Genomic DNA, 15,317 nt, shown 5'->3' on the forward strand with positions numbered 1-15,317 from the left:
CATGTGATATTTCAGTTTTTCTTTTTTAATAAATTTGCAAAAATTTCTACATTTCTGTTTTTTTCTGTCCAAGATGGACATATGGAGTGTACATTACTGAGAAATAAAATGAACTTTTTTGATTTTTGGAAAATGGCTGCAATGAAACAAAGAGTGAAAAATTTAAAGGTGTCTGAATACTTTCCGTAGCCACTGTATATATACATATATATATATATATATATATATGCCTGTTCCAAATTTCATGGCAATCCATATAATAGTTAAGACATTCAACTCAAAGCTGCAATTGTCAACCTCATGGTGGAGCTAAAGGAAAGGTGAGAGCGTCACCCAAGTCATTAGGCATCATCGTCTGCAGACCATTGATGCCTGTGTTAAGGTTAATGGCAATTCATCTAAAAGTCTTGAGATTTAGTCAGCACTAACGTGGTGGACTCACTGACATTACCATCCATGGAGCCATACCACCAACGTGGATAAGAATGATTATGGCATTTTCTAAATCAACTGGGAATTGTAGTTTTTAAACTCTTACTTACTCAAACAAGAGTAAATGGTGCAACTAGTTTCAGTCAGGGATTACTACTCATTTGGGGAACTAATGAGTGTTATTGCCAGCTGGGCAGAGGTTGACTCATTTACTCAAAGTATAGTGTCCAGGTTCATTGCAATGCCAGTAAATGTCAACCAGTACAAAAATGCAGCTCAGTTATGCATTTATTTGTTAATAGAGGTTTGTAAGACACTCAGGCTTTGACCATAAAGTTAGTAGAATTGATTCATTGTTGGTTTTGGTCTTTTCCATAGGATTTGTTGACAATAAGTTAACTTATCCTTTAAGTTTACATTGGAACATCATGACATAAGTGTGCAGGCATGTACGCTGATCTTCTCATCGTTCTCCTAACTTAACATGTTCTTTCAGAACTTACTTTGACGTCACTAGCTGATGGGGCATACAGCATAGCATCAGATTTCTGAACAGGGGTACAAAAAATAAAAAACAAAATTTAAAAGATTAGGGTTTCGAATGATGTTTCAAATATTAAACAAAACCAACTATCCATTACATGTGTAAAAAACAAACAGGAAAGTGTCAACAAAGTATAAGTGAACATAAAATCATGATGTTTTGACATCTGGTATGAAACAATTGCTTTTATTATAATTGGTAAAAGATAAACATAACCAAAATGTTATATTATTTAATACCCCCTCTCACCTCAATGGCGTTTTTCAGATTCTTCAAGCAAATGTGTGCATGTGATGTATCAAGCGCAGAAGCAGCAGACGTAGATGTACTCAGGAAGCTGTAAGAGGATGAGACATTAATTACAAAACATTAATTATGAGAATGTAGACTTGTTTTTAACAGCGGCTATGGAAGCAAACAAAGTATAAAAGATAAAGTTGTGAAAGACAGGGACAATATGAAGATTAGTTATATCTTTTATAGTCTCACTTTGCCAGACCCTCCTCCAAAGCGCTGCTGAGGAGGGTCTGGCTAGTCCATCCAGCATTCTGTGACGGGAGAAAATCGTTCTCTGATTTATTACCATAAACCAATCATTATCGTCATGGGTGGCGCTGGACAGAGCCACGGTGACGCGGCAAAATAGCCCCGGGAAGGAACTTGTTTTGGTGGAACGTGTACATTCAAAAGTTGTTTTACTTGTTAAACAGAAAACTGTTCGGCCAAAATGAGGGACATTTGGCAGAATTCCTGGCAGCACCGGAGTAAGCCTGAAAGTGGAACGTCGTGGAAATAGACTATCTTTTATTCAGTTGGTAACCGTTTACTGTGTGTAAAACACTTATAATCACAATATTACACGCAGGCACCTCGGTCCTGACCGCATCACTGTCGTGCCATTAATGACATTATTTATTACACTCTCTGGTGTAATATTGCTTATATCCGATATATATATACGACCAAATTTGTGTTGTATTTGGTAATGTTTACTTCTAACTACAGAAACAACACCTCTGTCATTTGTGTGTATGATAAGCCATATTCAAGTTGAGACAAACAAGTCACACACTGTATGCCTACCTCAGAACTAAGAAACAAAGCCAGACCTGAATTTTGTGTCTCTCTCTGCAAAGGTTGTAGGTCGACTGGAAGTGGACGCCTTTCTAGAAATAACACAAGAAAATGTTGACAAAAATCAAACAGAATATGTTTTAGGTCAAACATACACGTATAAGACCTAAGGTCTTATTCAACCAAGGGGATTGTTATTGTTGTTTTAATGAACTTTGAAAAATTAACTTTGTTTATTTAGCACCTTTCATACAGAGAGTGTAGCTCAAGTGCATTACAACAAATGAGAAACCCCAAAATGAAGATAATCATCAATCCCCATCAAACGAGTGCAGACATTTGTGTAATACTACCAAGCAATCAAATGAACAAACCACAGAGGAGCGAATATCAAGAACAGCTATGCCAAGAAAAACAGAATATGTAAAAGATCTAAATAAAACAGGAGAAAGCAAAAGAACAATAAAATATGTAAACTACAAAAGGTAAATGAACAGATCCCAGTCAGAATTACCTAAAAGCAGTGCTGAATAAATATGTTTTCAATTGTTTAAAAATATCCACAGATTTTGCCTTGGGTAAGGAGTTCCATAGTTTTGGTAATTAGTTTTTTAAAAATTTGTGTGATAGTTTGCATTTTTTTTTAAACGTCAGCAGAGGATCTAATTGGCCGTGAAGGATTATAAAACGACAATTAATGCGTAATGTAGGCCAGTCCCAAACCATTAGGAGCAAAGATAACTTTAAAATCAAGCCTGAAACAGACTGGGAGCCAGTGCAGGTTAGCTTAAACTTGGCTTAATATGCTCTAAAATTGTTTGAATTGTGGTTCATTAATTCCTTCATTAAAAATAATTGCGGATACTGTATTTTGCTGCTGAAGGTATGCATATATATATACGGTATATATATATATATATATAACTGTGACACAGGCATCTAGGTAACAATGGCAGAAATGTGCTTAATCTCTGCGGTTTCCATAGTGAAGTAGCCCTGCTGTTGTTGCTTAGCAGGTTTTCCAACACAAGGGACACCAAGCAGCAGAGTTGACCTAGGACAAGAGCACTGGTGGAGTGACCAGGAAAACTAGGGGCAGCAGCTGATGTTTCAGGGGAGGGCTGCCTACCGATGGCACTGGGGATGATCGACCAGCTACCTACCACACGTTTGGTACTTGATGCTGAGCTGGAGAGCTATGGAAGCCGGAGTCTGAGGCAAAGTGATGTTTGAAAACTATACACTTCTTTATCAATGATTATAAATGATCTGAAGTCTATCATTTTAGAACATGTAAAGTCATTAATGTTTTATTAGACTCATTTAGCAGCATTTCCTTGCTGCCTGTGAGGTGGGTGCAATTTTGGCAGTGATGAGTGTTAGGAACATGCATTATTCTGCAGAAAGGATTGATCCTGAGCGGATGTAATTCTTGGCAGGGATGCAAAAGTCAGCACAACACTGGAGCTGAGCGGTTCCATATGTCCATAAATAGAAGTGTCTAGGGTGGATGCCTGTGCTGTGGCCAGATTTGAAAACTCCAGAATTAAGAATAACAATGTATTATTCCCATAAGGGGAAATTACAATTCTTTTGTAATTACACACCAGCCTGAATTACACACACGCTCAATACTTATACATGCACTAATGGAGAGATGTCAGAGTGGGGGGGGCTGCCCATTGAAAGGCGCCCTGAGCAGTTGGGGGTCAGTGCCTTGTTCAAATCGGCAGTGCCCAGGAGGTGAACTGGCACCTCTCCAGCTGCCAGTCCACCACCATACTTTGGTCTGTATATGGACTTGAACTAGTGACCCTCGGGTTCCCAACCCAACTCTCTGGACTGAGCTACTGCCAAGAATTAACTTCGACTGTGTATAATATTATAATTTGTCAAAAAGGCAAAGATCTCTATGTGCTCGAGTGAGACCTTTTGTTTTACCTTCACACGATGAACCCAGGACGATAAGTAGAAGTGGAAAAACGATTATGTCGCATGTGTTGTTTGAATGATACAGAAAATTTGTTCCATTTGGTTTTCTATTGTTCTTTTTTATTGTGAACAGCTGGATTTTTTGTTTAGTAACATAAAAGCAGAGATTGATTTGGTAAATATGGATGATGCTCATTTTGTTTACTTATGTTGACCTACAACCTTTGCAGAGAGAGACTCAAAATTCAGGTCTGGCTTTGTTTCTTAGTTCTGAGGTAGGCATACAGTGTGTGACTTGTTTGTCTAAACTTGAATATTAGCTAATTTATACCTGTATGTTTCGCAACAAGATGTCTGTTGCACATGTGAAACATATGTTAAAAATTAGCTAATTAGCTTGAGAAAGCCAAAGAGAAGAGGAAAAACGCTCTTTAAGGAGATGATCTGTAGATGAGGATTTGTTGTTTGTATATATATTGTGTGTGTGCGTGTGTGTACTGTGTGTGTATATATATTTGTATGAATGTATTTCTCCGAATGATTTGTATATGCAACCCAAGGACTAAGCTAAATAAGTTTGTGGTGTCACATGTGAGACGGGCAAAATGTTTGGCATGACACAGAAATAAAATGAAACTAAGGGACTGTTTGGTTTTTATGGAATGGACCACCGGAGGAATATTGCCCGCACATATTAACACAAAAGTGCTTTGATCGTGTTGTAACTAAGAAATCTGCTGAAAAAATATTTGTTCTTATTTGCATGATTGCCGTACTGTTTAGTTCAAAAACATCCAAAACAAAAAACTGAAGCGTTTAAAAACTATTTGTCCATTTTTTCTTAAGAAACACGACAATGGATAAAAGGCTCCATTACCTTTTACCTCACGTTATGGCTCCATAGCAGACATTTTTGTAAAAATATTTTGTAAATACAACAATTGTCATAGCCACCGCAACCTACTGTACCACTGTAGAGAAATTACCGTATAGTAGAGGGTAAGCTCGCAGACAGTTTGGACTTACATTAGCTGTAGGTTTACTTACTAATGTTAACTCATCAAAGTTAGCAATAGTTAGCCTGTGTCTATGTTATCTCCTAACATCATTTCTGTCTCTTTAAGTTTGGGAATGATTAAGATTTCTCTTGGCACATCTACCAGAAGACTTACAACTTTCAGACAAGTTGTTCGTCAAGCTCACCATCACCGGAAAACTGCTTCTAATACACTTCACTGGTCTCCGTCCAGAACAACGGGATCTCTTGGTCCATTTCTATAACTGTCTATGGTCCTATCCCCTGACCAATCCCCTAACCCTAACCTTAATACCCTATCCATAGTGGGATTCGTAATTTTGCAGGCGGGGGGGCATGAGGGTCTCCATGCTGCAGCCATACCCAACTCAATTATCCTTTTGGGCCCAGTGATTATTTGTGCAAACGACAGCCTTTTCAAGTAAATTTGAGGTCAGTAAGGAGCAGTAGCCTGCAAGCTGCCAAATCAACGCTCATCTGAGAAATGGAGTTTTTGATATTGTTCAGCTTCGGCAGCTTTGCCTATGCTAAAATACACAATGACTGAGGAAGCCTAGTGACAAGTCCATAGCAACCAGTTCACGTGTTTAATTTGTTGCTACCCAGTGTGCTGAATGGTCTCAATGATTTATTGTTTTATTTCATGTGAATACTAGTTTACTAGAGGAGTAATTCAGTTTCCAACCTTATTATGTTTCCACGAGTAAATCTATTGAAATGGCCACCATAATAGTGGAGTGTGATCACCAAAATTACAAATATGCTAATTTTTGAAAAATAACTGCTGTGGTACAACAAGCAGGGGGGCTTCTATGTGTTTATCAATTTTGGAGACAGCAATCGTCGTTTATATGACACCTACTAAATGGTTTGGGCAAAAACAAATTCACCCAAATTATAAATATGCTTATTTTTTTTAAAGTAGGCTAGGTGCTGTAGTATAACTACCATTAAACAAGTAGTAATTGAGGTGAGTTTGGAGACACTACCTTCTTTAATCATTAAATTAATCAATATTGTTTTATCTCTTTTTGTTGTTTTAATTTGTAGACTGTCCCTAAGCTATCGTCTCACTGCCGTCTCTCCAACAGCTGCTCGTATAGACAGACAGACAGACAGACAGGTAGAGAGACAGACAGGAAGATAGACAGACAGGTAGATAGATAGATACTTTATTAAGGAAGGAGGACATTTTGAAATGTTACACACAATGTTATTTCTCCAGGTTGAAGAACGTTTGGATGAAAATGAGTTGAGCTCGTTGTTAACCTTACTACGGTAGGAAAGTAATTTGTGATTTAACATTTCCCTATCATAGACCGTTAATATAAATATATATACGGTCTATGTTCCCTATAGAGTAATTGATCCCGGAAGTTCGAATCTGTGAATTTATTTCTAATTTCACAAAGTCTTTAACACATTAAGACCAATATGTTAAAGTAGTAGGTGTACTCTTAACATCTTGTTGGGATAAAAAAGCTGACAAATCGCCTTATTTTTAGGCTTCTTTTAGTTTGCAGTGAGAAAAAAATATATCCCACCAGCTGTTTCTTTACATTCAAGCTGAGCAGGTGTTGTTTGTTGACGCGACTCTTACATAAACGTCACGCCGAGCTAGCAATCTCCAGACAGAAGGGGGAGCTTGCTGTTTAAACAGATCATGTCCTCTGCCCCAACTGAAAATGAAACCAAACCAGTGGAGGAACGGTACTGGTGCCTTGTTTGGTTTCAACCAAATAACCAAACGGAGCACGGTTCACCGACTGCATTTAAACTATCTCCCGTGGACCCACGTGGATCACCAAGTTGACACACCTCCGATCATTACGCACCAATTCTTCCCGGCCGGTGTAAACTGCCACTTTTCTGTCTTGCTAAATTAAACCTTTACTTGAACTAGAAGTCCACAATTTGAGGTGTTGGTTACAATTGTGACACACACACAGACACATATACACAGAGGAAGTCCGCTCACCGCTCGCAGGTCTCCGGGAAATGTGGGCTGGACAAGGATCACCGGGAGCGCGGTCATGAAGTTTGTCATCTGCGTAGTAGCAGCGGTTTCTCTCCTACCCAGCGAAGCAACAAGCCAAAATCACATTTTTGCATTTCATTTGTTCCTATGAAGCTCATTTGTCCGTGTTAAGCATTATTAACGCTTGAGGCGTCAGTGAGTGCGGTCCACATGAAGAATCCCGATACGGACTCACACGCCCTGCTCGCTTCAAGTTCACTCCTCCTTTGATTCGTCATTTAGTTCTTGTCAGGGGAGCTTTTCATAGCTTTCTTTTTTCAGATTAATACTTCTGTCAGTCTTCAATCCACAACGATCAAAAGCACCAGTCATTTGAACATGATCCCTCAATTCGTATTTTTTATGTTTATTGGCATATAGCTAAAACAAAAACATGTCTCCACAAATGCAGCTGATTACATGAGGGTCAGGGCAAATACGTCAAGTTGTTTGGACATTTGCATTGCATTGATGCAGGGTAGGCTCAATCCAATTACCACATAGACTGCAAATTAATTCAATATAAACTCAAGTCATTAGAGCCTCAAGGATTATTATTAATATGCATTATAGAGTTGTAAAGTAGGAGGGGTTCCTTCAGGCACCCTGAGTTCAAAAAAAGTCACATCAGCACAAAGGCTGACCAACTACTTTAGAAAGTATCAAAGATATGAGTCCGTACACATGAATAACAGAAGTAAAGAAGTTAACTAAGCCTCCCATTACTGTAAAAATCCTCTAATCACTGACATGAATTACAGTAATATTCTGTTGTTAGGTTCTGCTAATAACCAGCAAGCAAACAAACATAAGTTCTTTCTTTTTTTTTAATGATGACCAAACTGCAGCTTAAAGAAATTCGCATTCAGCTTTTGGGTCGAGTCTGGATCAATTTGGCAACTACAGCTCCATTTTTGTTCACAGCTCCAAGCTACAGCTCCAACTTGCACCTGTGACCGTATTCTTTGCTGTAGCTACAGCAGCCGGGGATCATGGGTATTTTTACATTTAGGGCAATCCACCACGCCAAACATGATTATCTCCAAAACAAAGCTGCAATAACTAGAACTGATGATCAGAACATAAACTTACAGCATGGTTACATTTAACAGGACATTCATGTGTTATTATGGTTGAGAAACACGCAGAAAATCGTTCAAGCTAAACTTTGAATTGGGAATTTCCGTTTAGAAAAAACACTTTTGGTGCCTCCCACTGCACAGCTCTATTAGCATTCTTGTGGAGGGGCCTGTGTCACAAAGGTAAAAAGTACATATTCCTTATTTCTAATTAAAAGGGGTTTACAACGCATATCCAGCCTGGGATGTAACAACAGCAGAAAACAAGTCGTCTCTAGGGACGGTTATAGAAAATAGATATTTCTTTTCTAACTCTCTAAGTGTCTGGTCAGATTCATAATCGGGCATTTAGTATTTTTCTAATTCCTGTGCGGCTGCTTGAGTAAGTTTTTTACAGAAAAACATTTACATTCTTCAGAGTATGCATCAGTACTGGTGTTGATTCCTAGCTTCAGTTATACCATGTATGTTGTTGAATTCTTAAAGTATGTCACTATTAATTCCTGCATTGTAACAAGTGAACATCGGCTGAGACTTATTTGGAGCTATGAGACTGTGCTCTCCAGTCTTGGCCCCGGCTCAGGTGGCCCCGTCCAGGTTAAGACCAGCCATGGAATCAGCAGCCTTTTCCTCCTCATCCTCTTCTTCCTCTTCTTCCTCATAGTCATCCTCGTCATCCTCGTCTTCCTCGTCGTCGTCATCATCGTCGTCCTGTTGGCCGCCTCCAGATGCTAGGTTCTTCCAGTAGGAGTCGTACCCTGACGCTCCGTCGTCATAATCGTCGTCATCAGCGCCAGCCTGGCGGCCAAATTTCAGCGTGCGAGCTGCAGAGAACACACAGATGTGACATTAGCTCTGGTTTCATTTACTGGGATGGTGAAGTGACAAAAAAGTCACGGAAGGTTTCAGAAAAGCATGTTCATGTATTACAGAGCCATTGCGGTTTCCATTTATTGCTCTGTGTTAAAAGTTAATTTAACAGAGCTAAGCACCTGAAAAAGAAATACCTCCCAATCTTTCAAAAACCAGAGGTTGTTGAACAGCATTTACCTCTGTTTTCAAAGGTATTTCCAGAATCTTGAAAGAGTGGCATGGCGAAATAAATATTCCCTCCGCTACACAATAAATAAAGATTTGTAACCCTTTCCTTAAGTACAGCCCTGTTTCTAGTCTGGGTAGCCGGAAAACTCATATGCCATGGCTCGTTTCGTACAACACAAGTCAAATATCAACGTTTTGTTTTTTATGAAAACAAAATAGAAAGGATCATCAATGCAGACCTGATCTAACGGATCAGGTCTGTGCTTAAACTTTTTGAAAGAATCCTTTTTCCTTTTGGTCAAATTAATTTTCCCTTGTTCAAGGATGAAACTTCAAGCTCAATAACATCACATTGCACATTGGTTCCACACTGCAATGTTGCATTTAAATTAGTCATGGAGGATCTAATAAAGCCATTTTGTCCAATGCACCTCTTTTAGGAAGCTCTCACATAAAAAGTGCAGTAAATGTGTTAATATCAACATACATTTTAAGTAAAAGTTGAATAAAAATGTGAAACGAGAGAAAAGCACTTGTTTTTCTCAGAGTTGACACACAACTGTTAAATAAAGTACATTCCTTGAAAATGTCCCTGCTTTCATTCTTTTGGTTTCATTTCTTAAAATCATGATTTAGCGAGGAAGTTGAGGCTGCTGCAACTTCCTTTACAGGAAAAACAATCACTTGAGACTCACTGGACATGCTGAGGTCTTTGGTCTCCTGGGTTTCGTGACCACACTTTGGGCAGGGTGGGGCTTTGCCCTTTTCCTGTTTGAAGACCTTACTCTTGGCATGGTCATCACAGTAACAGGCCTGAGAGGACAGTGTTGAAGGAAATCATCACATGGAAATGTTAACGCCACACACATCTGGATATATAGTGTAAATTCTGGTTTGAATTATGAGAAAGAAATCAGATGACTCTTCAAGCTGAATGATAATTCACTTTACAGACAGTATTTATGTAACTGTTGGGACTGATCCACAGGCTTAATTTTTTTCCAAAGTGACTGTCTTTTCAGTACAAAATGTCCTCTCTGTTTTCCATCACTACTTCCTTTAGGAATACTTGTGGTTTTGTCTTAGGACAAAATGCTTGTAGCACTTAAGTCACTAGATTCAGCCGACTGAGACTATCATATTACCTTCAGCTGAAATCAGCTTTGAATGTCTTTTGCTACCGGGGATTGTATGTAAATGCATATTTTTATTTTATTTTATTTTATTTTATATTCTTATTCTATTATGTTCAAAATGCAATGCAAATGTATTCTATTCTATTAACCAACCTAGACACTGTGTGTGTGTGTGTGTATATATATATATATATATATATATGTATATATATACACACACACACACACATATAAAAATAAAGGGTTTGCCTATTCCTTTTGAAAGGTGTTTTTTCTGTTTTCTTTTGTTGTTTCTTCCCTTTATTGTATTTAATTAATTGTATTTCATGTAAAGTACGCTGAGTTTACATGTAATAAAATCCGCTATATCAGTAAAATTGCTTTGGAAACTAATGCTATCATAAACTGCCAAGCCACTTGTGCATTTTGTAGATTAAGCTGAGGTGTGTTAGCATTCCCCTCACCTTACAGCGCAGGCAGGAGTGCTGTCCCAGTCTATTACAGGAAACACCTAAAATATTATGTATACAAAGGCAAAACAAAATGTAAACAATCATATTCCCTCTTTTGCCCAAATACCCTCGAGACAGTATTCCCTGCAATGGATAGGTACACCTCCCTTTACTCATTAACCACAAAAAGCCACTGAATGAGATTGTAAAAGGAAAACAAAATGACTCACATTTGTAAGTTTCTGCCTGGAGGACTTGGCAGCTTGCCTGGTGCTCAAACTGATCATCCTCACACAAGAAGTTATGACAAAAGGAACAGCGGAAGATTCGCCCTCCTGTTCAGGAAGTTTAAACAGACAGATAGTAACTCATGACAGCTGATATCCTGTGTGATACTGATGTGACTGGGTAAATAAAAAAAAAAAAACGTCGGGGGTCTCACCATGATCCCAGACAGCCCGGTCACACTCAATGCAGTCTGCATCAGTCAGAGGACACACACAGGCATGAGTGCTAAGACATTTCCTGCCATGGCACACCCACGCTTCACAGAAGTCACATACTGCCCCCTTGTGGTCAAGAAGAAAATTACAACGTCACCTGTATCGTGATATTTTGCAACAATTTTAATTTAATTCTTTCCCCTCACTGTCTCCACTCCACTCATTGTCACGTTGAATGTTAACCTCAAACTCTGCAATTTCTTCTGTTCTTTTCTTCTGTTCTCTTGCTCCCACTCTACCGGTAGTCTCTTTCAGCATTAGATTAGATTTAGATTAGATTAGATTTGGGGGTGGCAGTAGCTCAGTCCATAGGGAGTTGGGTTGGGAACCGGAGGGTCACTGGTTCAAATCCCCGTATGGACCCAAAAAGTTGGGAGCGTGGATTGGTGGCTGGAGAGATGCCAGTTCACCTCCTGGGCACTGCCAGGTGCTCTTGAGCAAGGCACCGTACCCCCCCGACCGCTCAGGGCGCTGGTTCAGCTGGCAGCCCACTCACTTTGACATCTCTCCATGTATAGTGCATGTATAGGTCCTGAGCATGTGTGTGTATTTCAGGCCTGTGTGTGAGTACTAACAAAAAGTGTGTACACAGAGTGAAGTGCAGTAATTTCCCCATTGGGGACTAATAAACAAATTATCTTATCTTATCTTAGATGTCATGCTTCTACATCTATTGCAGGAAGAGACTACAGTTAAAGTAGCAAGAAGCGAGAGAACAGAAGAAAAGATCAACAAAATGGCATATTTTGAGAACATTGAACCTGATGGCCGTACCAATTCAAGCCTGAATACACGGACGAGGAGCTACAATTAATGGAGGAGAATCAGAGAGCTAGCTAGCAACGCTAGCAGCAGAAAGTAGAATTCATCAGACAAGTGCTGTTTAAATAAATTCCTGCTGTACTTACAAACTTTCCAATGCCTTATTTTATGAGTACAGGACCTATTTGTACTACTGTGGAAGTTTGGTACCATTCCGGGCATTATTAGTGGAGTCATTTACAAGATACACAGTCGGTTCCATTAGCGCATGCACTAAGCCATTCCGCTGATAGGACTAACTCTAAGTTAGACCAAGGGAAAAAAGCTTATGGGGGTTGTTTGGCACGAGGTGATTGTGCAAAGGACCATGGGGTGAAATTATTCCTAACCATCCCTTTAAACAAAAAATAATTTACTGCATTGTATGGAACATTTGTTTTAGACTAAAAAATGCATTTCACAGAGATGTGATCCATGGCCAGAATATCATAGTTCATAAAAATGCAGCGCAGTGACGATACAGACACTTCATACACACGACGTGTGTATCTGCCATTCGACCCATGCTGGACCCGTTCTTAATGAGCCAGCCGTCTCTCGCAGTAATAAATAGCCTATGTGATAATAAAATTAGTTTTAGTTAAAATCAACAAATAATCGTGAGAATAATCGCGATCAAAATTTTGATCCAAATAATCATGATTATCATTTTGGCCATAATCGTCCAGCCCTAGCTTGAACTAAAATAACCAAGACATTATTAACAGACAAACTTATAAAATATTAAGACATTGCTAACTTACCACCATGGCCATTCCAGTGCTGTGGATGCCTGGATGCTTGACGACACAATCTGATGACTTCATGCACTTGGTTTTGCCTGACAACACAAGCATTAAAGTGCTCATATTATGCTAATTTCCAGGTTCATAATTGTATTTAGAGGTAACATTATTTAAACCTGATGTGTTCCTAGGGACTAAAAGTCAGGATATATCTTGACCTCTGCTGCACCAAATTTGACTTTTTGTTTTTTTACAGGACTATTTTTAATTATCAACGAATCCCATTAAAAGACCAAACCAACCAATAACTAATCCAATAAATATGTAACATCTGTGTAGCTAAAGAGTGATATTCTTGTATCTTATTATTCCGTGCCATAGACCTCCATTGCAGTTTTTAAAAACAGATCAACAAATCCCACTGTTGCACTGGGTGACATGTTACTTCATTATGACTTGAGTTGATCCCTTATACACAATCCTGGTCCTGTAAATAGTCACTAGGGCAACACATGTTGCTGAAAATAGTCCCCAAATGCAGTATTTACAACTGTTTGAGTAGTTAATGTTACAAACTACAGTGATTCATGATCTATTTCTAAGGAGGTATGTCTTGGTGAATGAGCTTGGTGCTGAGAGCCACAGCCAGGGCAGGGACAACAGAAAGAGTTGAAAGAAGGATTATAGTAACATAAAGTACTTCTTAACATACAGTACATGTAAACATTCCACCTTCCTGTGCAGTTTACTCACCACACTGAGCGCAGACAGGCAGCTTTTGCACTGAACTACAGAAGTAACAAAAAGCTCGGTTCTTCTGTTTTCTACCAGGTGACACAACATGGAGAAAAAAAATTGTTTTAGTGGTTGACTAGAAATACTTTTACCTAAATGAATCTTATATACCACAATACAGTCACTTACCTCTGACATTTGTCACAGTCCTACAAAAACAGAAGACAATAAAGAACAATGTAAGAAAAAGTACTTCAGATGTGATACTTTGAGTGTTGTCATTGTGTCTTAGATACACACCATGTTAGAGTTGCAGGGGTGTTTGGCCACATCGACAACATCCCGATTGGCTCGATTCTGTTTCTCTCGCTCTTTACGACTCTCAGCCTTTTTACGGGCACCGGTTTTCTTTTTGGGCATTTCTGGTTCAACAGGCTGGTTTCCACAGCGCTAACAGCTGGCCTAACAGCTGGTGTCCACAGAGATAACAGACGGTTTATTAACGCTGGTGTCCACAGAGCTATTGTTTGGTTACCTGCAAACTTAGGAAAATGGAAAGATTAATTTTAAAGGTGAAACCACACTGATATGATACGTTAACAACAGGGTTCAAAGTCAACTTTATCGTCAAAACAGTTAAATTGCTAGTGAATGTTAACATTTGACCAGCCACTGGATTCCCATTGTTTTAGCCAGTTGGATATTTACCAGCATTTGGCTGATAACTGGTGCTAACTCTGAACCCTAGTTAACGCAATAACTTAGTGGGACTTCCTATGTTCCTCCTTCAATAGAACTACACCAAAACATTGTTATTACGTACTGTATGACTGCTCCTTCTTTCTAGTTCCCTTGCTGCTAACATGGAACATTAGTTTGTTTAGTTGTGTTGTTGGGACGCAGCTATTTTATACGTAATCAATTAAGCTAACCGAGGAAAACTTCAAGGGTAGTAACTAAGTAACGCTGTAAGGAGTAGTAAGTGGTTTATTTGACCTCTCTTGTCCATAAATACACACGAAATTGAAGAAGTAAGGCAATGACCGATAACAGCTTGACGCATTGTGAAGTAAAAACATTAACGGTAACGTTAACCCTTTAGTTTATAACATGTCTGTTAATGTTGGCTAACGTTAGCTGTTGCAGACAGCAGAGACTGTTGATCTGATACGTAGAATCACATGGTAAATAAATTCAATTATATTTAGTTATTGTCGTTTATATTTAATATTAAGGGTGTCTAGCAGTTACATTAATGGTCCAAAATGTTAAATCTAAGTGTCATTTAAAATATAAGCGTCTGATTTGGAATTGCTTTTACCGAAATGATCAGCACTCCCGACTTCTTGTAGGTCCGGTCTGAAAATGTGTCCGGGCTGACAAATAGTGCCGAGCTGTTCGTTCCTATTAACGTTACTGCAATGTTACACGCAGGTTATCTCACAAATATTATATTATTTCCTATACTTACAATTCAATTATTCATAAACACCTTTGTTGTATGTTTAACTTTCTAGACTACCAATTTCTAACTTCACATTACCAGATGTTAGATAGGCCTACATAAGGCAATAAATCATAAATCAATAAACAGCCTTGTGAAAATGCAGATGCAATGGAATAACACATATAAGTTAGGAATACAGCAAAATACAAATTTAAAACCTTGAAAAATTCATTTTGAAATTCAATTGAAGAAATTTAATTTTAAATGCAACTATTCATTCATAATGTAAAAACATAATAACACAATGGTATAATTAATCGGTTAGATTCGTGATCATTTAGT

At 38.6% G+C, this 15,317-nt stretch overlaps 2 protein-coding genes across 4 annotated transcripts in view; both read right to left on the reverse strand.

Annotated features, from left to right (window-relative positions):
• The window catches only part of LOC117956805 (interleukin-15-like), an 8,725-nt gene extending 1,475 nt beyond the window's left edge, over positions 1–7,250 (reverse strand). For both annotated transcript variants that reach the window (XM_034892083.1, XM_034892073.1), the window contains exons 1-4: positions 6,997–7,250; positions 2,060–2,142; positions 1,226–1,313; positions 936–980 (exon numbers count right to left, since the gene is read on the reverse strand). In XM_034892083.1, the coding sequence (XP_034747974.1) occupies positions 936–980; positions 1,226–1,313; positions 2,060–2,142; positions 6,997–7,065 (285 nt within the window). In that variant the 5' untranslated portion in view covers positions 7,066–7,250. The remainder of the gene's footprint in view (positions 1–935; positions 981–1,225; positions 1,314–2,059; positions 2,143–6,996) is intronic.
• A 131-nt stretch (positions 7,251–7,381) lies between these two features.
• Positions 7,382–14,947, reverse strand: znf330 (zinc finger protein 330). Of its 2 annotated transcripts, none has more exons than XM_034892054.1 (10): positions 14,850–14,947; positions 13,829–14,063; positions 13,718–13,737; positions 13,547–13,617; positions 12,812–12,888; positions 11,186–11,312; positions 10,974–11,078; positions 10,756–10,802; positions 9,851–9,968; positions 7,382–8,938 (listed from the first exon to the last, which is right to left on the reverse strand). In XM_034892054.1, the coding sequence occupies exons 2-10, from the start codon at positions 13,946–13,948 to the stop codon at positions 8,694–8,696; spliced, it is 930 nt and encodes a 309-aa protein (XP_034747945.1). In that variant the 5' UTR covers positions 13,949–14,063; positions 14,850–14,947; the 3' UTR covers positions 7,382–8,693. The 2 variants fall into 2 exon arrangements, with proteins under 2 accessions (XP_034747945.1, XP_034747954.1); XM_034892063.1 differs by having other exon boundaries at positions 13,829–14,070; positions 14,850–14,912.
• Between the last annotated feature and the right edge of the window lie 370 nt (positions 14,948–15,317).

The sequence above is a fragment of the Etheostoma cragini genome, chromosome 2 (genome assembly GCF_013103735.1).
Source record: "Etheostoma cragini isolate CJK2018 chromosome 2, CSU_Ecrag_1.0, whole genome shotgun sequence".
Taxonomy (NCBI): Eukaryota; Metazoa; Chordata; class Actinopteri; order Perciformes; family Percidae; genus Etheostoma; species Etheostoma cragini.

Bases quoted from the DNA above. Each gene is read 5' to 3' on its own strand.
- znf330 (XM_034892054.1), bottom strand. From the start codon at position 13,948: ATGCCCAAAAAGAAAACCGGTGCCCGTAAAAAGGCTGAGAGTCGTAAA. The intron at 13,738-13,828 runs GTGTGTATCTAA...CTGTTTTTGTAG, and splicing joins ACCCCTGCAACTCTAACATG to GACTGTGACAAATGTCAGAG. The intron at 8,939-9,850 runs GTGAGTCTCAAG...TGTTCTCTGCAG, and splicing joins CAAAGACCTCAGCATGTCCA to CTCGCACGCTGAAATTTGGC.